This window comes from Molothrus ater, chromosome 29 (genome assembly GCF_012460135.2).
Source record: "Molothrus ater isolate BHLD 08-10-18 breed brown headed cowbird chromosome 29, BPBGC_Mater_1.1, whole genome shotgun sequence".
NCBI lineage: Eukaryota > Metazoa > Chordata > Aves > Passeriformes > Icteridae > Molothrus > Molothrus ater.
In genome coordinates, this window is record NC_050506.2 from 3,060,632 (window position 1) to 3,083,120 (window position 22,489).

Consider the following 22,489-nt stretch of genomic DNA (forward strand, 5'->3'; position numbering starts at 1 on the left):
TGCCATGGAGACGGCGCGGCCACTTCCGGTGGCTGCCATGGGGACGGACGTGGCACCGCGGGCCGGGGGTGGTGAGCGGGGAAAGGACCCCAAAGATCACCCAGATCACCCCCGCTAATGTTCCCACGTGTGTTAGCCCAAGGATTATGCTGTTTTCCCAAAATTAAGTGTAAATATGTAACTTTGTTTTGGCCCAGCTGGAGTTTGGACGCACCTTGTGCCATTTTATCCCAAGGCAATACAGAAATTACAACATCTAAAAGGACCCCAAAGATCACCCCCTCTATTATTCCTATGTGTGTTAGCCTAAGGATTGTGCCATTTTCCCAAAATGAAGTCTAAATATGTAACTGTTTAGGCCCAGCTGGAGTTTGGATGCACTTTGTGCCATTTTATCTCAAGACAATACAGAATTTACAGTGTCTAATGTTAACAACAAATCATCCACACATTGCACGAAACTCAGTTCAAAGGGTGATTTCACAGCCCTTAAATCCACTGTGGGTCACTGTGTCCTGAGGGGGAAAAAGCAGCCCAAAGATGACCCCCTCTATTATTTCCAAGTATATTATCCCAAGGATTATGCTGTTTTCCCAAAATGTTTTCCCAAAGTTACAATTATGTAACTGTTTTGGCAAAGCTGTTGTTTGGATGCCATTTTATTCCAGGGCAATACAGAAATTACAGTGTCTAATGTAAAGGCATTTTCATCACTGCTTGCTAAAAACAAATCATCTACACATTGCATAAATCTTGTTTCAAATGGTAATTTCACGGTCCTTAAATAAACTGTGGGTCACTGTGTCCTGAGGGGGAGAAGGACCCCAAAGATTATCCCCTCTAGGATTCCTATGTGTATTTTCCCAAGGATTGTGCCATTTCCCCAAAATTAAATGTAAATATGTAACTTTGTTTTGGCCCAGCTGGAGTTTGGACACACCTTGTGCCATTTTATCCCAAGGCAATACAGAAATTAAAGTGTCTGAAAGGACCCCAAAATCACCCCTTCTACTGTTTCCACCTGTATCATCCCAAGGATTATGCTGTTTTCCCAAAATGAAGCCTAAATATGTAACTGTTTTGGCCCAGCTGTTGTTTGGATGCCATTTTAGGCCAGGGCAATACAGAAATTACAGTGTCCAAAGTAAAGGCATTCTCATCACTGCTTGTCAACAACAAATCATCCCCACATCACACAAAACTCCATTCAAACAGTGATTTCACAGCCCTTAAATCCAATGTGGGTCACTCTGTCCTGAGGGGGAAAGGACCCCAAAGATCACCTCCTCTATGATTCCTATGTGTATTTTCCCAAGGATTGTGCCATTTCCCCAAAATTAAATGTAAATATGTAACTTTGTTTTGGCCCAGCTGGAGTTTGGACGCACGGTGTGCCATTTTATCCCAAGGCAATACAGAAATTACAGCATCTAAAAGGACTCCAAAATCACCCCTTCTACTGTTTCCACCTGTATCATCCCAAGGATTGTGCCATTTTTCCAAAATGAAGCCCAAATATGTAACTGTTTTGGCCTAGCTGGAGTTTGGATGCACCGTGTGCCATTTTATCCCAAGGCAATACAGAAATTAAAGTGTCTGAAAGGACCCCAAAATCACCCCTTCTACTGTTTCCACCTGTATCATCCCAAGGATTATGTTGTTTTCCCAAAATGAAGCGTAAATATGTAACTGTTTTGGCCTAGCTGGAGTTTGGAAGCCATTTTAGGCCAGGGCAATACAGAAATTACAGTGTCCAATGTAAAGGCATTCTCATCACTGCTTGTTAACAACAGATCATCCACACATAGCATGAAACTTGATTCAAACAGTGATTTCACAGCCCTTAAATCCACTGTGGGTCACTCTGTCCTGAGGGGGAAAGGACCCCAAAGATCACCTCCTCTATGATTCCTATGTGTATTTTCCCAAGGATTGTGCCATTTTCCCAAAATTAAGTGTAAATATGTAACTTTGTTTTGGCCCAGCTGGAGTTTGGACACACCTTGTGCCATTTTATTCCAAGGCAATACAGAAATTAAAGTGTCTGAAAGGACCCCAAAGATCACCTAGAGCAATCCCCTGTGAAAACCCAGTCACTCTCCTGTGAAAATGTAAAAAGTTTAACACAGGACAATAGGAGACAAAATAAAGCAAAAGTTATTACAGCCAGGTGCTTGGTATCCCTGTTATCTTCGGGGATACCCTTTAAATACTTTTTTTATTCTATTAGCTTGTCACATATTCATAAACATTTATGCATAGTAATTTTTTTTCCCAAACTAGTTTACATATTCCAAGAATTTTTTAGCATGGCTCCTCCTGGGGTCCACATTTTTAGAGCATGCATATTCCTTGGCTGTGGTTTTAGTCCATTAGTTCATTATCATATTATCTATTCTTATTATCTATTATTCTTAGTCCATTTAGTCCATATCATCACCTTCAGTTTTGGGCCTTGGCCTATATTTTCTTCAGACACTAAATGCTGATTGTGAAAAACAGCAATCACTTGTTTTTAAAATTTTAAGTTTAATTGTAATAAAATGGTTATAAAAGTAGGAATACAATTAGGGTAATAAAAAATTGGACAATTAGGATTAGGACAACACAAGATGTGAAAAATGGCAATCATTTGTTTTTAAAATGTTAAAAGTTTAATAGTAAAAAAATGGTTATAAAAATAGCAATATAATTAGAGTAATAAAAAATTGGGACAATTTGGATTAGGACAATACAAGACAATCAAATCAAAGAGTTACAGACATTCTGGGTACCTTTTTCTGGGTAAAATAAGCCTGAAAAAGGACCCACGTTAACAGAGGATTAACCCTTAAAAACAATAACCTGTTGCATATTCATACACCTCATGCATGATGCATAAATTCCATTCAAACACAGGATTCTGTCTGGGCAGTGTCAACTTCTTCCTCTGAATCCTGCCAGTGTCTCCAGGGCTGAGCAAGGCAGGATAAAGTTCATTTCTTCTGATAATGGAACAATAAATTCTCTTTCTCTGAAAGATTTGGGTGTCCCGTGGCTGCCACCAGTGTGAGCACCTCATTCCTTTCTTCAAAAAGTGTCTTACATAGCATAGTTTCTATTTTAACATTAGGTTATAACCTAAAACTATATTTAACACACTACTTAAGAAAATACAGCATAACTTTCTAACAGAAAACATATAATATTCATTTTAATATTTGCAAAAGCCAATAATAAAATACACATTTTCACACTGATAATTAGAATATCAATAGCAGGGTCCTCCTCCTATGTTCACTGGATGCTATCCCATCCAAGCAGGCATTTTAACACAAGCATAGGTATTTTATTATTATATGTAAGCTTAATTAACAACAGAAATAAAACCCATACCTTTATAACAAAGTTATTTTAACATCACATATATAGAATCCATTTGAATATTTGCGAAAAGCCAATATTATAACGTGTATCTATAACACGAGGGAATGGCTGGAGCTGTGTCAGCGAGGTTTAAATTGGATTATCAGGAAAGGTTCTTCCCCCAGAAGGGGATAGCGCTGACCCAAAGCTGCCAAAGCTCCAGAAGCGTTTGGACAACGCCCTCAGGGTGGGGTTTTTGGGGTGTCAGTACAGGACCAGCGATTAAAAATTAAAAAGAAAATCTTTGTAATTCCGTCACAGCCGGCCAGTACATTCCACAACCCCGACCCCTCACGGCCGGGGCGGGGCGGGGCTGGGCGGGGCAGGGCTGCGCATGCGCGGTGCGCGCGGCGCCGGCTGAGCGCGAGCCCCGCCCCCTGCGTTTGCGCACGGCCCCGCGGCGGAGCCCGCTGTGGGCGAGGGCGGGAAAAGGCGCCCTGAGGGTGAGGGCGGGCGGTTCTGTCATCTCCTTTCCTTCAACTCCCTTCCTTCATCTCCCTTCTTTCATCTCCCTTCTCTCTCCTCACATTCTCCTGTAATTTTTCTTCGATTTCCTCTCAACTCACCCACACCTCATCTCCGAGTTTTGTTGCCCGCCGCCCCGCGCTACTCTGCAGTGTTGTGTCTTCGCGCCTGCCTCAGTTTCCCTCGAATCAGGTGGTGGTTTCTGAGCTGAGGCTGAGGGGGGCGGCTCCTTCCTCACAGCCTAACTCGGCCCTGTGCTGCCATGGCGGGGTTTATGGAGGATTGCTGAGGGGATCTCGGTGCCTTTCGTGATCCAGCCCTCATTTCTAACTTGGGGAAGGTGTTTTCCTCAGGTGTGGGTGAATTTGTTATTCCTGAGCTGGGGGGAAAGTTTGTGTGGAGTCACGCTCAGGGTGGTGAGGGTTCTGTTTCTCCCATGTTCATTTAAATTACAGATGAAAACAACTCAAATCTGGGGGTGTTTGAAATGTGTGGAGAATTTTCATAAGGCCCTTTGAAAATCCTGTAGGTTGGGCCCTAGTTAGTACTGAAGAGAACTGCCTTTGGATGTTCATATTTCATAGAAGTACAGATAGAAATGTTCTAATTATTGCGTCCTGTAGGCTCAGGGGAGGCCTGTGCTGCTGTGAAAATCAAGAATCTGATACTGGGGATGATTAGAGGAGCCATCCTGCTCTGGTTTGTGAAAAACACAGGTTTGTTTGAGCTGATGAATTGTGCAGGAGGTGTTTGTAAATCCAGGCAATGCCCTGGAGAGCTGCAGCCCTTTTCCTTATCCAGGTGCTAATGCAGGTATTTCATTGACAGGTACAGGAACCTCTGCAGAATGGCAACTGCTCAGAAGCAAAAGAATTCTGTGGTATGGTTTTGTTTGTGTGTTTCAGCACAATCATGGGGAAAATGGGGGAGTTTTGGCTGGAACAGTGCACCCAGGTGCTGTGTGATATTTCTTAATGTGAAAATAGCAGGGTAATTGAGTCTTTTAATTATGAATAAAGGATAGATATAAAAAAGTTACAGAAAAATAATCTGGACTTTGTTGTCATGCACTTGGTAGAAACCAGCTGTGTCCTACAAATACTGTAACACCAACTGTCAGGAATGTGCTGAACTTTCTAAATCACAAAAAATGAATTGATTTCTTGCTGTGATTCTCAGAGTGCAGTTGTATTTCCCAAGAAAATCGCCACGGAGCAGCAATCCCTGATGCTGGTGAAGAGGCTCCTGGCAGTGGCAGTGTCCTGCATCACATACCTGAGGGGGATCTTCCCTGAAAGTGCCTATGGGACCAGATACATGGATGGTAAGGGATAATTGACAAAAACTGCTGTCATGGAGTTGTTTTTAAAGGCACCTGATCTTTTTAATGAATGGATGCCATTTTGGTGCATGTTATGGAAACTTCACATATGAATTAAATTAATTTAATTTGTTAATATTTTGTTTAAAATTTTGTTAATATTGTTGCTACTAGCTCAGCATTAAAGCTAAGCTCATGCTTGTCAGTAATTTTAGTCTCTTCTTGATACGTGCTCTGAGGCAATGAACTTTTCATTGCACTTTGTCCTGAGTAAATCTGTGTGTATTTTTTTGGTTTTTTTGAGATGTTTGTGTCAAAATTCTGCGAGAAGACAAAAACTCTCCAGGCTCTACCCAGCTGGTGAAATGGTAGGTTGATTGCAGCACACAGGTAAGACTTCCTCAGCAGCTCAATGCTCAGAGGTTCCTTCCTGCTTGTTTGCAGATAAAGGCGAAAACTTCTGTCCCACATTTGTGTCACAGATTTAACAATGGAGTTTTCAGCTCAGGGCTTAGGAGAGCACAAATCTCTGTTTGCAGAGTGACTATATTTAATATTTACTAAAGAAATACTAAAGATCTTACACTATATATTTGTATACTTCATTCCTCTGGGTGCTCTTGAGCACTCAAGGGTGCACAGAAATGCAAAAGTCTAAAAGCAGTTCCTCTCTAGTTGATCAGGAGACTCAAAGCCACCATTTTGCATCTTTATATTTAAAGATCTCACTCACAGATTTTTTTAAGAGTGTTCAAAGGCAAAGCTGTGCCTGCCAGTGCCATTCTCCCTGTTTGAGCAGTGCCACACCTGGCTGGGATTGGCACCTGGCTGGGATTGGCACTGCAGCTGCTTTTTCTGCTTTTTTTCCTGCTCACAATAGCTCTGAATTCTGTTCCAGGTGCCCTCCTTGCTTTTTAGAAACCTCTGTAAGCCTTAGTTACATATTCCTGTATTTTGTTACCTCCACAAAGGTTCTTTTCCCTTTTCCCCACTCATCCAAAGTGTGGGAGGGATGCTGCCTTCATCCCTGGCAGTGCTGAGGGGTTGGGATTTTGGGACAAGGATATTTGAGATATTCTGATATTCCATGTGGAGGGTGAAGCTTCACACCAGATTTATTTAGCTGAAGATACTGAATGTTACAGAAATTAGAGAAAATACACCAAAAAAAAATACAAGAGAAATGTAAGCTGCACTTAGCAAAGCTTGAGGGCTGAGAGTTGATGTTAGAGTGGAATCAGCCCTGTGCTGTCACACGCTGAGGGAGGGAAAAGGCTGGAATTTCCTCCTGGATCTTGCCTGGCTGAGGAGATGCAAGGGGCAGCCCAGCTCTCCTTCCCCTGCCAGCAGCAGGACAGGCTCCCTGCTTTGGAGGGAAGGGCTGTGGGACCTCTTGGAGTGGCCTTTTGTTCACACCAAACCCGATTTTTATTTGTTGGCTGTGATTGAAAGGAACATCAGGAATAAAAACAGGGTAAGTTTTGATTCCCTGCTTGGGTCCTGTACAAAAAGGAAATGGCAACACCTAAATAAAAGCCAAAACTCCTTTGTGCTTCAGCAGTGTTGCTGTTCAGCTGAATTACTGATTTATGACAAAATCATGGAATGCTTTGGCTTGGAGGGGACCTCGAAGCTTCCTCCAACCCTGTGCCATGGACACCTGCAATTAGACCAAGCTGCTGCCCTGATTAATGAATACATGTGTTGGAAGGTGTTTGAAGCATTACAGTATGTTCTTACTGATCAATGACTTACCTCCAGATTGTATTTTCAATGGATTTACCTCCAGATTGTATTTTTAAATTGATTTACCTCCAGATTGTATTTCCAATTGATTTACTTCCAGATTGTATTTCCAATGGATTTACCTCCAGATTGTATTTTTAATTGATTTACCTCCAGATTGTATTTTTAATTGATTTACCTCCAGATTATATTTTAAATGATTCTTTCAAGAGCTTGGGCTGATTTGGTGTTACACAGCTTGTATCACTGCTAAGAAGGTAGAATGATGGCTGAGTGTTATTTATTGCTCTAATACAGTAAAAGTAAACACAAAAATTTCATTTTTTGGTGCTATTAGTGAGAAACAAATGAAAATTAGCAGTAGCTGGCCAATGTTGTTTGGTTTTTGCAGGATGTTAGGATGCTATGATGCCTTGCAGAAGAAATACGTAAGTGCTCCAGTCTCATTTCAGTTGCATTGAGGTGTTGATTTCAGTCTGCCCAGGGAGCAGCTGAGCTCAGTCAGCTGCAGTGTGGGATGCACAAACATTGCTGCACCAAATTCTTGTAAACAGCAGCACAGAAAGCCAGAGGGAGATCTGTGGGTGTTTTCTTCTGCAGCTGAATCCTCTCCTCCACAGGAGAGGAGTGAAGAGGAAGAAGTTTTTCTTCCAACAGGCCTTAGCTGCCTGTGTTGGATTCCAGAGCTAGAGAAAAGCACTTTGGGCAGCACAAATGGGCAATGAAATATATTTAATGTTCTTTTTGTTTTTTTGTTCTCTCTGTTTATGTTCCTGGCAGCTGAGACAGATTGTCCTAGCAGTGAGTATCTCTGAAAGGCAGGGACATATTTTTAGGGATATTCTTTGAGGAATGTGTAGTTCTCATTGTGATTCCTCTATTTTTCTTCCAAACCCCAGGTTTATACCCAGACAGAAGATCCTCAGGTAAATCTGCTGGAATATCTCACTGGTGATAATATGGATACAATGAAATGTGGCTACAGGCAGGAATATTTAACATGCACAGCTATAAAAAAGAGCATTTTGAAATAGCAGGGGTAAAAATGACTGGGGTCAGTGGGAATTGCCATGTATGGAATTGCTTTTGGGTATTCTCAGGCTGTGCAAGAAACCAAAAAATCACTGCAGAGTGAAATGTCCCACCCTGACTCTGCCTGACAAATTTGTGGACCCTGGAAAACCCAAACCCACTGGGTGTCACCACCAATGCTCCATTTTCATAGCTGTTGAAACTGGAATATTTTATGCTAAAAACTTCAGCTGATTTTCAAAATATTTGATCATGGTGATTGCTGGAAAGGAATCATCATTTTTATTAAGTTTGAAACAGTTTTGTGCATTTTTACTGTCAATTGTTGGAGGGTTAGGAAGCTGTATTCAGCACATGGGAGTTGGGCTGTAGTTATTCCTTCAGAGGTGGACAGATCAGTGAGCAGAACTGCAGCAGGATGTTCAGGATTCATTTGATAATTCCTGGCTTTGTTTGCAGGCAGTCACAGAGTGTTACCACTTCAAGTTCAAGTACACCCACAATGGGCCACTCCTGGATTTTGGCAGGTACAGCCCTGGGACTGCTCCATGTCCCTTGGACACCCCTGAATGTCACAGCTCTGCATTTGATCTGTTTGCTTTTGAAATTCTGCATCTTGAGACTTCATTTTATCAACATACTTACTAAAATACTATTAATAATTTTGTTGAATTATGCTCCTAATTTTAATATCCACCCAGCAGATGATGCTCAGTGTCAGAGTCTGATACTCTGAGGATATTTGAGATATTCGTGTGTGGGGGGGTGAACTTCACACCAGATTGAATTATCTGAAGATACTGAATGTTACTGGAATTCCTCATTTAGCAGAAATTATAGAAAATACACCCAAAACCCAATAGAAATGTAACTTGTGATGCACAACTCAGTCATGGTGGAATTTCCATTGCTGAGATAAGAACATTGGGCATCCCCAGCCATGGGGAGGGGATTCCTGGGTTGAAAGTGCAAAAGGGCAGGTTTGGGCTACATGTCCAGGGGAGATTCCTCCTGGCAGGGTGGGCAGGCCCTGGCACAGGTGCCCAGAGCAGCTGGGGCTGCCCTGGATCCCTGGCAGTGCCCAAGGCCAGGCTGGAGCCACCTGGGATGGTGGCAGGGGTGGGATGGGATTTATGTTTCCACCCTAATAACTGGTGATTCTATGAAGCTGCTCCAGTCAATTCCTCTCTTCTTCAGAATTCCTTTGTTTGTTTTTAGTTTTTACACTTTTTGGGCCAAGCCATAGCTTCCCTTCCCCTGTATCAATCTGGCAAACTCAAGGAGACATTCAGGAGTTTTTAATGACCTGGGGGAGAAGCACTGGCCCCAGCAGTTCCCATTCAACCCCAGCAGTTTGTCTAAAATGGGGACACAGCCCTGCTCCCCACATCTTCTCCAGACCCTTTTCCACCATGGTGAAAAGACCCCAACCCTAAAATAAAAGCCCCAAAAAAACATCCTAAAAACCCCAACGTTTTGCTCAGTCACAGCTACAGAGAAATAGCTTATTTTAAGACAAGTAATTGAAATAGTTAATTCAAACTCCTCCCAGCTTCCCTCCTGCATAAAATGCTCCTTAAAATAGAAAAGGAATACCAGGGGATAGGTGCCCTGCTCTGCAGGTGCTCAGGTGTGAGGAGCTGGGAAACAGAGGGAGAGGTTTTGGCATTGAGCTGGGATTTGGGTCAACTTCTGGTGGATTGGGAGCATGGAAATGTTGGACCTGGATGCCAAGAATCACTTGAGCACCAGGTTTATTATCATTACCAATTGTGGGAAATAGATCTGTAGAAAATTTTCAATGTTGAGGAGACATTTAGAGTGCCTAAATGTTTCTAAATTTGCAATGTTGAGGAAATATTTAGAGAGCCTAAATGTGCTCAATGTTGAGGAAACTTCAAGAGTGCCTTTATTTAAGGGAAAGCACATAGGTAGGGCTTCCCAGAAGTGGGGCTTTCACAAGTACCTCCTTTTGTCTTTCAGTATTTCCTTTGGGTATTTAGGCACTGTGTGATGTAGGATGGAGCAGTTGGTGCCAGCTGCTGATCCCTGAACTCTCCTGATGTCCCTGGCTCAGGCTTTGATCTCCCAAGGGACAGAGAAGGTGCAGGGTTAGGAACTGCAGTGCTCAATCTCAGACCTCAGGCAATAAAATGTTTGTGAACAAACAGAGAGTGAAAGTGCTCACTCTGTATCAAAATTGACTGGAATCTACCAATATAGCCTGAGCTTGTGTGGCCCTTGCTGCTGAACCAAGCAGTGGCAAGTGTGGTGTCTCACCCCAGGGACACTTTTGGCCAGCTGGGAGCTGCAGCCCAGGCCTGCAGGAGCTCTGGTGCTCCTCAGGTTTCCCTCTGTGGAGAAGCTTTAAGGGGATGGTGAAGGAAAGGAGTCGGTTCTGATGCAGGGTTTGGATCAGAGCTTTATTCTGGCCCTCAGGCCTCTGGATCCAGCACCAGCTCCAACAGAACTCCCTGAGCCCGGGGTTGCTGCTCCTTTAACCCCGGGGAGAGGGGCAGGGAAGGGGCAGGGAGCCACCAAGCAGGGACAGGAGGGGAGGGACAAGGGACAAAGGACACCTGGATGGCCCAATGCCCCCCAGGGGTTTGAGTCTGGATTCCTTCTGGAATGCCAGGAATGACAGACAGTGCTGGGAGGGGAAAGGAGAGGTGGCTGACACCCCTGGCAGGGAATTATCAGGGGAGAGTTCTGGGGGTAAACCCTGAAATCACAACCCAACAAAACCTCCCATGGCTGCTGTGTGCTTTCAGCAGGGACAAGAAGTCCGAGTGCCCCATCAGCTGTGCCGACACCAAGAAGGCCAGCATCCTCCTGATCCGCAAGATCTACATCCTGATGCAGAACCTGAGCCCCCTGCCCAGCGACGTCTGCCTCACCATGAAACTCCTCTACTACGATGAGGGTGTGCTCAAAAACCCCTTGGCCAGGAGCTCTTCTCCTGGCAGGATGAGAAGCCTCAGCTTCTCCATGTTTGCTCCTCTGCAATGTGGTCTGGAGATTGTTTATCCAAACATTTGAATTGTTTTTAATGAATGACCAATCACAGCCAGCTGTGTCAGACTCCCTGAGTCAGTCGGGGGTTTTTATTATTAATTCTTTTCTAGACTTCTGATGTATCCTTTCTCTTTCTTCAGTATAGTTTTAGAATGTAATATAATGCATGGTATATAATGCATGGTATATAATGCATGGTATATAATGCATGGTATATAATGCATGGTATATAATGCATACTATATAATGCATACTATATAATGCATACTATATAATGCATACTATATAATGCATACTATATAATGCATACTATATAATGAAGATTATATAAGATGATAATATAATATATATACAATAATATATATTATATAATGTGTAACATAATACATTATATATTATATAATATATTGTATATAATATATATTTTATTATATACAATGTATTATATAATATATAATATAATAATAATAATCAGCCTTCTGAGAACATGGAGTCAAATTCTCACTTTCACCTCGTCCTGGGGACATCGCAACACCCCAAGGGGACACTGCCATGTCACCCTGATTGATCAGGCTGTGCAAAGCAAGCCAAACAAAGGCATTTTCCAGTTTTCAGTGGATAATCTTGGTGGTTGCTGGGACTTGCTCAGTGAGGTTGTTTCATGTGTGGCTGTTCCTCAGGACAGGTTGAATCCCAAGGGGAGGGGATGTGATCTCACTGCAGGGACACAATCCTGGCACTGACTTCACTGCATTTGGCTGGGGTTTAAAACACTTGGAGTTTCCCAGAGTATGTCAGGCTATAGCATAATTTCCCAGCCTGGAGACTGTCCAAATACCTGGCTCTGCTTTCTGAGTGTGTTACTGCCTTACAATGACAAATCAGAGCTTCTATTTTCCCTCTCTGTATCTACAACCTCTTCCAAAGAGCTTTACCAGGGCTTTGCCTGTTGTGCTTCATTTATCCAAACTGAATATTGAATACTTCCCTCCCCACACACAATTTTTTGCAGTAACTCTGTATTTAAAAGAGAAAAGAGTTAAAATCAGTTTTGCAAGAACAGATTTCATTCTCCCCCATTTCATTTCTCTGCAGTTACCCCCCCTGATTACCAACCCCCAGGGTTCAAGGAGGCCAAGGACGAGGGGCTGCTGTTTAAGGAGGAGCCCATGTACCTGAACGTGGGGGAAGTGCCAACGCCTTTTCACCTGCTCAAACTGAAAATTACAACCGAGAAACAGCGCATGGAGAATGTTGATAAGAGCATCCTAAAGCAGGGAGAGACTGCTGAGCCTCTCCAGGTGTGTGGGCTGAGCAGAGGTGACCCACAGGAGGAGAGCCAGCACATGAATGTAAGAGCACAGACTTGCTTTTGGGTGGCTTTTTGAATTTTTTTGTGGTGTATCATCTAGAAAAAGTCCATTATTGTTTCACTGTGTGTAAGCCATAACCCCCTCTATTTTCAGACATGCTTAAGGAAGACAATATGTGTTAAATTCATTTTTTCCCCTAATTTTACTGCTCCACTTTGCAGCCTGGCACTGTTCAAGCAATGCTGTGCACAAGGAGCAGCAGAGGCACAGCTCATGCCATGGGGACACTGCCATGTGTCCCAGCACAGGGCACAGATGGAACCTCACCCTGCCATGTCACAATCAGTTATTTCAGTTTATTCCACCACAAATCCATCTCAAAAGTGTGTCCTAAATCATCTGAGTGGAAACTTCTTCCTTGTGTGGCTGCAGCCAGTGACACACCTGTTTCTTAATCTAGGAGGATCCTGTCTTGGATAATCAAGTGGAAGATGAGAATCATGTGAATATTTCAGAAGCTCGAGGTAATGTTTGATGTATTACATTATATTATTTTTACATTGTATTATTTTTACACTGTATTATTTTTGCACTATATTATTTTTGCACTATATTATTTTTGCACTATATTATTTTTACACTATATTATTTTTACACTATATATTTTTATTATTTTGTATTATTCTTATATTATTTTATATTTTTATATTTATTATATTTTAATATTATATTAAACTTTTGTATAAGAGTCTTCATTAGAATATATTTTTATAAGATATTTTTGTTAAATTATATAATAATTTTTCTATTTTTCAAACCCCTCAATTTTCTATATTCAATTTTTCATTATTTCCTTCACATATATGATTGTGCCTTCATTTTCTATCAGGGCTTTATTCTTTAAAGCACTTGGTGAACAAATGTTAACATGTTAACGCATGACTAACATGTTTTCATGTTACTGTTCAAAATTCTGATCTTCTGTTCCATTTTATCAGCTAAGCTAAATTGAATGGGGTTTATATTTAGAAATAAATTTTATTTGCTTTTTCTACTCTTTTTTTTACTAATAATTACCGAGTTATTTAGTTTGTAATAATATTTAGTTTGCACATTAAGCTCAAAGAGGTTTTGTACTGTTGAGCTCATTACTGCAGACTTGGGAAGCAGAATTCTCTGTGCAAAAACCAGTGCTCTGGGTCTGTTTATTTGTTGTGGGGTTTTTTTGTTTAATTTCAGCTTTTTGAGCTTCAATTCCTCACCAATCCCACTTTTAGCCACCATTTTCCCTGCACTAGCCCAGAACCCCACACAGCCCGGGGCTCTTTGTGCTGTGCTGGTGCCGGCGCAGCACCTGCAGAGGGAGCTGCTCGTGCCTCTCTTTGCTGTTCCTGCAGCGGAAACCTCACCAGAGTTTTGTTTCATGAACAGAGGCCTCACCAGAGTGTGTTTGGTTTATGGACAGAATCCTCACCAGAGTGTGTTTGGTTTATGGACAGAATCCTCACCAGAGTGTGTTTTGGTTTATGAACAGAAGCTCACCAGAGTGTGTTTGGTTTATGAACAGAAGCTCACCAGAGTGTGTTTTGTTTCATGGACAGAAGCCTCACCAGAGTGTGTTTGGTTTATGAACAGCAGCCTCACCAGAGTGTGTTTTGTTTCATGGACAGAAGCTCACCAGAGTGTGTTTGGTTTATGAACAGAGGCCTCACCAGAGTGTGTTTGGTTCATGAACAGAATCCTCACCAGAGTGTGTTTTGTTTCATGGACAGAAGCTCACCAGAGTGTGTTTTGGTTCATGAACAGAAGCTCACCAGAGTGTGTTTGGTTTATGGACAGCAGCCTCACCAGAGTGTGTTTTGTTTCATGAACAGAGGCCTCACCAGAGTGTGTTTGGTTTATGGACAGAAGCTCACCAGAGTGTGTTTGGTTTATGAACAGAAGCATCACCAGAGTGTGTTTGGTTTATGGACAGCAGCCTCACCAGAGTGTGTTTTGTTTCATGGACAGAGGCCTCACCAGAGTGTGTTTGGTTTATGAACAGAGGCCTCACCAGAGTGTGTTTTGGTTTCTGAACCATTCTGTGTTTGGCTCTGCTGTTTCCAGCTGGTTCCTGTGCTGCCCTTTCCCCGTGTGCTGCAGCACTTGGAGAATTGAAGGTGAACGGTTTTGGCATCACAGAATCCCAGAGTGGCTTGGGAGCACCTTAAAGCTCACCCAGTGCCACCCCTGCCATGGCAGGGCCACCTTCCATGACCCCAGTGGCTCCTGGGCACTGCCAGGGGTCCAGGGGCACCCACAGCTTCTCCTCACAGCCTGCCAGGGAACAATTCCCAATTCCCAGTGTCCCACCCATCAGGGTAAAGCCATTCCCTGTGTCCTGCCCCTCCAGGCCTTGTCCAAAGTCCCTCTCTGAGCTCTCCTTGGAGCCTTTTCTGCAGCCTGAACAACCCCAACTCTCTCAGCCTTTCCTTGTGGAGGAACTTGAATAGGTACAAGTATTTTTGTTAGGATGAATCACACAAAAATGAATTTCCTCAAGTGTTTTTTTCCTATCACTGTAAATAAAATCTGGCAGTAAATAACTGTCCTGGCTCCTCCAGCCCTGGAAACTCCCCACTGCTGGCTTTTAATCACAGCTCCAAAATGTGCACCCAATCTGTCTCCAGCTCAAAACATGAGACACCAAATTGTCCTCAGGCATCTCAGGAGCTTCCTTTTCTGATTTGAGATGAACCATCCTCTGCTTTTCCTCCTGCTTTGTGTTCACATTGTCCAGTTTAGCCCAGGGGCCTGAGGACTCAACTTTGCTGCCAAACAAACTGAAGAAGGAATTGCTGCTTGTTGATCTGCTCCTCTTGGAGAGGCTGGATAGAAGCATCCAGACAATCTGGAACCCATTTGCTGTACAGAAATGTTGGGTTTGGGGTTTTTTTTTTTTGAGAAGAAACATGTGCAGCTTTGCCAAACCAGCTGCCATTTCCATGCTGTTGAAAAATAATGGTGCAAATGTGTAGCAAACAGCACATGTGGATCAGAATTTTGGTCTTGACAATTCTAGTAGGCTGCAGAACTGGAATAACCACATGAAGGTGTGCCTGATTCTTCTAAAGAGTCACAAAAGTTCCAAAACCATGCAGAAATCCAGACAATTTCTTGTCCTGGGGAGTTGGCAAATGTTTCATTTACAGGAACTACGAGGCACAGGGAAAATCCATTTGTCAGCCTGGAATTCTTGTGTTGTTCCACAGCTGATGCAAGGTCACCCGTTCACCATTCCCTGCTCCTGTCTGTGTCCCAGAAAAACAGCATGAATTAGGAACAGCAAAAACCTGCCTGGAGCTGCCTGTTCCCCCCTGAGGATGTGTTCCTGCAGCTGCAGGCACTGAGGGGGCTCTGGCATTGCTCTTGGCTGGGGCTGGGAGGGCAGGGCTGGCCCAGAGTGGCTTTTTCCCTGTCCTGCAGCACAAAACAGGCTCGGGTTTGAATCAAATCCCCTCAGCAGGGCAGTGTGTGAGGGAGCTGGGGATCAAAGCCACTCCTGCAGGGATCCTGCAGTGAGCTGGAGGTTGGCAGAGTTCAAGAAGAAATTCAGAGCTTGGTGGAGTTCAGGGTGTGCTCTGTAAGGAGCTGTTCCCAGCAGTTGTAAAGTGTTCTTGGAGCAGAGCTGGTGGTGTTTGCTCTGGATTGTTGGTGTGTTAACAGCTTTATTGAACTCTCCAATTCTTTCCTTCTTGCAGAAAAGAATTCAGCTCATGAAGAGGAAGCTGGAGGGATCCAGACTCCCCCTCATGTTTCTAATCCTCAGGTAGGAACACTCTGCTGTCACCTTCAGCTGTTTCTGGAGCTACTGTGCAGCTCCTTCCCTCCTCTGAGTGATTCATGGGTAATCTGCTGGAGCCTCATTTCCCACAGTCACTGTTTCCAGCAACAAAATTCCTTTACATTTCACTTCCTGGTGTTTTCCCAAACTATTCTAAAGCACTGACAAAAGGCTCTGAACTATAGCTCTCAAAACAAACAGGTGCTGGGACTGTTACTGAGTGAAAAGGGGAATGTAATTTCCATGTTAATAAACTGCCTAATGGGAATTCCACTGCTAATTCTGACAAACCAAAGCTTGTTTAAAAGTCGATTAAAACTCACAAATTCAAGTTTATAACTCAGGTTATATTCCCTGCATGTAGAAATTGGTGGCATTTATACATGGAGGACTGCTTCACACAGGTCCTTAAGATTTCTTAAAACAGGAGAGTTGTAGGTAAGTGTCAGTGATTTCCTGGGTGAAACCAGCACGTGCTTCTCTCTGCCAGGGCCCTGTAAAAGCTGTGATTTCCAGGGCTTATCACCATTTCAATCCCCCCCTGTTTCAGTCTGAAGTCAGGCACTGTGCAGAGCAGTGAATGCCCCACACTGAGCACTGCTGGGTGTCTCCAGGGTTTGTTTTTTGCTGCTGTAACAAGGCAAAATCAATTTTCTGATTCCAGGTTGATCATTTGACCCGTAAAACATCTGAGCTGATTGTGTCAGAGAGCAGGACAAGAAGTGGAAAGATATTCCAAAGCTGCATTGTTAGTATCAATTTTTCTTTAATTCTCATCATTTCTGTTGCAAACAGTGAATAAAACTCAGAGCTTGAATGCATTTGCTATTGACAGAATGAAACTCTCATCACTTCCTAAATTCCCATTCAATTCCAAAAAGAATTCAAAAAGAATTCCATCCCAAGGACTTGGCAGCTGATTTGATGCAGGTAACACAGGTTGAGATAAATTCCTTAGAATTCCTTAGTTTAGTTGATATTTAGCCAAATTTCCTGCTGGTTTGACCCATCTGTGCCAGCAGAGATCCCCAGCACAGCTCACCCAGTGCTTCCTTGTGCTTCTCCTTGGGAAACACTGGGCCAAAATGGTAACCTCACCCATGTGACTGCTTCATTCCAAGAAAAATCCCTTTTTTTAACTTAAATCAGGTCAGTCTGGCAGGCAGTGCTCCTTGTGGGGACCCAAACCTTCCCACCTGGCACAGCTGGAGCAGATGTTGTGTCCAGGCTGGAATTTGACCTTTGGGCCCCATGTCTGTGCTGCTCCTTCACTGACTGAGCCTGGCAGCTGCAGCTCTGGGAGCTTTTGGGGGCCTTCACCTGATATTTGGAATATTGGGAATGCTGAGAGAGGGGTAGATCCTTCTCCAAAACCTGTGGGGTGAATTTTTCTCTCTTTTTACACAAGAAACTGTTCCCTGTGAGGGTGGGGAATTCTCTGGAATTTCCAGAAAAGCTGTGGCTGCCCCTGGATCCCTGAAGTGTCCCAGGCCAGCTTGGGGCACCCTGGGACAGTGAAGGTGTCCCTGCCATGGCAGAGGTGGCACTGGATGAGCTCTAAGGTCCCTTCCTGCTTCCAACCAGTCACATTCAGTGCTTTTTGTCACTCAGTGATGTAACAAAAAAAGAGAAGGTTGTTCTGTTTGCTCACCATCCCTGGGTACTTTTCAAAGAGATTTTACTGAATTAGTAATAAATTTATTAAACCAAACACAATTGCTTTAAATAACCAAAAGGACAGTGGAGCTAAAGGTTCATGGTCATCTTGGAATGGAAGCTAAAGGTTCATTGATGGAAGCTAAAGGTTCATGGTCATCTTGGAATGGAAGCTAAAGGTTCATTGATGGAAGCTAAAGGTTCATGGTCATCTTGGAATGGAAGCTAAAGGTTCATGGTCATCTTGGAATGGAAGCTAAAGGTTCATGGTCATCTTGGAATGGAAGCTAAAGGTTCATTGATGGAAGCTAAAGGTTCATTGATGGAAGCTAAAGGTTCATGGTCATCTTGGAATGGAAGCTAAAGGTTCATGGTCATCATTGAATGGAAGCTAAAGGTTCATGGTCATCTTGGAATGGAAGCTAAAGGTTCATTGTCATCTTGGAATGGAAGCCAAAGGTTCATTGATGGAAGCTAAAGGTTCATGGTCATCTTTGAATGGAAGCTAAAGGTTCATTGATGGAAGCTAAAGGTTCATTGAATGGAAGTTAAAGGTTCATGGTCATCATTGAATGGAAGTTAAAGGTTCATTGACATCTTGGAATGGAAGCTAAAGGTTCATTGTCATCATTGAATGGAAGTTAAAGGTTCATTGACATCTTGGAATGGAAGCTAAAGGTTCATTGATGGAAGCTAAAGGTTCATTGATGGAAGCTAAAGGTTCATGGTCATCTTGGAATGGAAGCTAAAGGTTCATTGTCATCATTGAATGGAAGCTAAAGGTTCATTGTCATCTTGGAATGGAAGCTAAAGGTTCATGGTCATCTTGGAATGGAAGCTAAAGGTTCATGGTCATCTTGGAATGGAAGCTAAAGGTTCATTAATGGAAGCTAAAGGTTCATGGTCATCTTGGAATGGAAGCTAAAGGTTCATTGATGGAAGCTAAAGGTTCATGGTCATCTTGGAATGGAAGCCAAAGGTTCATTGATGGAAGCTAAAGGTTCATGGTCATCTTGGAATGGAAGCCAAAGGTTCATTGATGGAAGCTAAAGGTTCATTGACATCTTGGAATGGAAGCCAAAGGTTCATTGATGGAAGCTAAAGGTTCATTGATGGAAGCTAAAGGTTCATGGTCATCTTGGAATGGAAGCTAAAGGTTCATGGTCATCTTGGAATGGAAGCTAAAGGTTCATGGTCATCTTGGAATGGAAGCTAAAGGTTCATTGACATCTTGGAATGGAAGCTAAAGGTTCATTGATGGAAGCTAAAGGTTCATTGATGGAAGCTAAAGGTTCATTGAATGGAAGTTAAAGGTTCATGGTCATCATTGAATGGAAGTTAAAGGTTCATTGACATCTTGGAATGGAAGCTAAAGGTTCATTGTCATCATTGAATGGAAGTTAAAGGTTCATTGACATCTTGGAATGGAAGCTAAAGGTTCATTGATGGAAGCTAAAGGTTCATTGATGGAAGCTAAAGGTTCATGGTCATCTTGGAATGGAAGCTAAAGGTTCATTGTCATCATTGAATGGAAGCTAAAGGTTCATTGTCATCTTGGAATGGAAGCTAAAGGTTCATGGTCATCTTGGAATGGAAGCTAAAGGTTCATGGTCATCTTGGAATGGAAGCTAAAGGTTCATTAATGGAAGCTAAAGGTTCATGGTCATCTTGGAATGGAAGCTAAAGGTTCATTGATGGAAGCTAAAGGTTCATTGTCATCATTGAATGGAAGTTAAAGGTTCATGGTCATCATTGAATGGAAGTTAAAGGTTCGTTGTCATCATTGAATGGAAGTTAAAGGTTCGTTGTCATCATTGAATGGAAGCTAAAGGTTCGTTGTCATCATTGAATGGAAGCTAAAGGTTCGTTGTCATCATTGAATGGAAGCTAAAGGTTCGTTGTCATCATGGAATGGAAGCTAAAGGTTCATTGTCATCATTGAATGGAAGCTAAAGGTTCATTGTCATCTTGGAATGGAAGCTAAAGGTTCATGGTCATCTTGGAAGCTAAAGGTTCATGGTCATCTTGGAATGGAAGCTAAAGGTTCATGGTCATCTTGGAATGGAAGCTAAAGGTTCATTGATGGAAGCTAAAGGTTCATTGTCATCATTGAATGGAAGTTAAAGGTTCATGGTCATCATTGAATGGAAGTTAAAGGTTCGTTGTCATCATTGAATGGAAGTTAAAGGTTCGTTGTCATCATTGAATGGAAGCTAAAGGTTCGTTGTCATCATTGAATGGAAGCTAAAGGTTCGTTGTCATCATGGAATGGAAGCTAAAGGTTCATTGTCATCATTGAATGGAAGCTAAAGGTTCATTGTCATCATTGAATGGAAGCTAAAGGTTCATTGTCATCTTGGAATGGAAGCTAAAGGTTCATTGTCATCATTGAATGGAAATTAAAGGTTCATTGTCATCATTGAATGGAAGCTAAAGGTTCATGGTCATCTTTTCCTGGGACAGTCAGAAGCAGCAGGACTGAGCTCTCAGGGGGTTGTTGGTGCTGGGCAGCCTCTGCAGGGTGCAGAGCTGGAGTCATGGAATGGTTTGGATGGAGGGACCTTAAAGCCTGGCCAGGGTCACCTTCCACCATCCCAGGGTGCTCCCAGCCTGGCCTTGGACACTTCCAGGGATGGGGCATCCATGGAATCATCTGTGCCAGGGCCTCCCCACCTGACAGGGAAGGATTTCTCCCTTATCTCCAAGCTCAATTTCCCCTCTTCCAGTCTGAACCCACCACTCCTTGTCCTGTGCTGCAGTTCCTGCTGGCCACAGCTCCTTGCTGCAGCTGTGGCAGCAGGAAAACATCTCAGCCTTCCTCAGTGGGTCAGATCTGCCAGGAAATAGCATCCAGATGTTCCTGCAGGCCCAGCACATCTGGGCAGGCACTGAGGGGAGGCTCTGGCTGTGTCCCATCTCTGTCCTGCTGAGGGTGGCTGTGCCCTGTGCTGGCCCCACAGAGCTCCTGTAATTCCATTCTTGGTTTTCCTTGGCAGGTGCACCAGGCTGAGCCCCCCTCCAGCCAGGACGTGCTGCCCAAAAGGAGGAAGCTCAGCGAGCCCAAGGAGCAGTTTTAGTTGCCCAAAGGATGAAGCCCAAGGAGCAGTTTTAGTTGCCCAAAGGATGAAGCCCAAGGAGCAGTTTTAGTTGCCCAAAAGGAGGAAACTCAGCAATTCCAAGGAGCAATTTTAGTTTCCCAAAAGGAGGAAGCCCAAGGAGCAGTTTTAGTTGCCCAAAAGGAGGAAACTCAGCAATTCCAAGGAGCAGTTTTAGTTTCCCAAAGGAGGAAGCCCAAGGAGCAGTTTTAGTTGCCCAAAAGGAGGAAACTCAGCAATTCCAAGGAGCAATTTTAGTTTCCCAAAAGGAGGAAGCCCAAGGAGCAGTTTTAGTTGCCCAAAGGATGAAGTTCACCAATTCCAAGGAGCAGTTTTAGTTTCCCAAAGGATGAAGCTCAGCAATTCCAAGGAGCAGTTTTAGTTGCCCAAAGGAGGAAGCTCAAGGAGCAGTTTTAGTTGCCCAAAGGATGAAGCTCAGCAATTCCAAGGAACAGTTTTAGTTGCCCAAAAGGAGGAAGCTCAAGGAGCAGTTTTAGTTGCCCAAAAGGAGGAATCTCAGCAATTCCAAGGAGCAGTTTTAGTTGCCCAAAAGGAGGAAGCTCAGTGAGCCCAAGGAGCAGATTTAGTTGCCCAAAGGAGGAAACTCAGCAATTCCAAGGAGCAGTTTTAGTTGCCCAAAGGATGAAGCTCAGCAATTCCAAGGAGCAGTTTTAGTTTCCCAAAAGGAGGAAGCCCAAGGAGCAGATTTAGTTGCCCAAAGGAGGAAGCTCAAGGAGCAGATTTAGTTGCCCAAAGGATGAAGCTCAGCAATTCCAAGGAGCAGTTTTTGTAGCCCATCTCCTGCTGTCCCAAGTTCTCCACTCCTGTTTGGTTGTTCACTGTTGGTTTGAAGGATCTGTTCTGCTCCATTAGCAATCTCATGGGGATGTTTATTTTTAAGGAAGGAAAATGTCAGGAAGCCCAGCTTAAGAATTCCAGACTCCTTTTGTACAGGACCAGAAATCCTTGGATTTTTGGGGGTTTGTGGGTTGGCTCCAGGTCCTGATGGTGATGGAGGAAATCCATCCCCCAGCACAAGGTTTCCCCAGTGCCTCTGGGCTCTGGTTCTGAGCTGAGGACCTGCCTGCCCCAGAACCTCTCCGGTTCTGGGGTGATTTCCAGAGCTTTCCACAGGGCTGGGCTGTCAGTTTCAGGCTCTTACAGTTTTTGGGGTTACAGTTTTTGCTTTTCCTACCGGGACAGTTGGAGGAGTCGGATGCTTTGCATTTCTTCCAGAGCAGAAGCACCATCCTCAGGTGAAGAACGAGCTTTCTTCATGCCTTGAATTCCAGGCTCTCTGCCAGCATGCAGGAATTTCGGTATCCGCGGCTCATCTGCTCCGTTCCAAGGAGCACCGGCAGAGCCCGGCTGTGCTCAGGACGGTTTGAGGCAGGGGGTGGGACACGGTACCGAGCCCTCCTGCACCCCCGAGCCGTTCGTTCTCAGGGAACGGGAGTGAAGCCGCTCCCGCCGGCAGGGCGGGGACAGCTGAACGTTCCTTGGCGGGTTTGGCTTTGAAATGAGCAATGTCCGTTCGTCATCGCTCCTCCATTAAACGGCGTTCAGCTTTGAGCGGGCGTGCTCCGTTACCGGCGGCACGGGACGGGAGAGGGAGACG

At 43.7% G+C, this 22,489-nt stretch overlaps 1 protein-coding gene across 2 annotated transcripts; it reads left to right on the forward strand.

The window, feature by feature from the left end:
- The first annotated feature begins 3,907 nt into the window (after nucleotides 1–3,907).
- On the forward strand, nucleotides 3,908–22,443 carry HORMAD1 (HORMA domain containing 1). 2 transcript variants are annotated; one of them, XM_036398107.2, is made up of 15 exons: nucleotides 3,908–4,062; nucleotides 4,494–4,586; nucleotides 4,699–4,750; nucleotides 5,050–5,194; nucleotides 5,496–5,559; nucleotides 7,329–7,365; nucleotides 7,718–7,738; nucleotides 7,837–7,863; nucleotides 8,429–8,496; nucleotides 10,741–10,892; nucleotides 12,080–12,336; nucleotides 12,758–12,821; nucleotides 16,038–16,105; nucleotides 16,785–16,868; nucleotides 20,773–22,443. In XM_036398107.2, exons 3-15 carry the CDS (start codon nucleotides 4,718–4,720, stop codon nucleotides 20,851–20,853), a joined length of 1,101 nt encoding a protein of 366 aa, XP_036254000.1. In that variant the 5' UTR covers nucleotides 3,908–4,062; nucleotides 4,494–4,586; nucleotides 4,699–4,717; the 3' UTR covers nucleotides 20,854–22,443. The 2 variants fall into 2 exon arrangements, with proteins under 2 accessions (XP_036254000.1, XP_036253999.1); XM_036398106.2 differs by lacking the exons at nucleotides 3,908–4,062; nucleotides 4,494–4,586; nucleotides 4,699–4,750; ... (1 more) ...; nucleotides 5,496–5,559; nucleotides 7,718–7,738 and having other exon boundaries at nucleotides 7,024–7,365.
- Nucleotides 22,444–22,489: the final 46 nt, after the last annotated feature.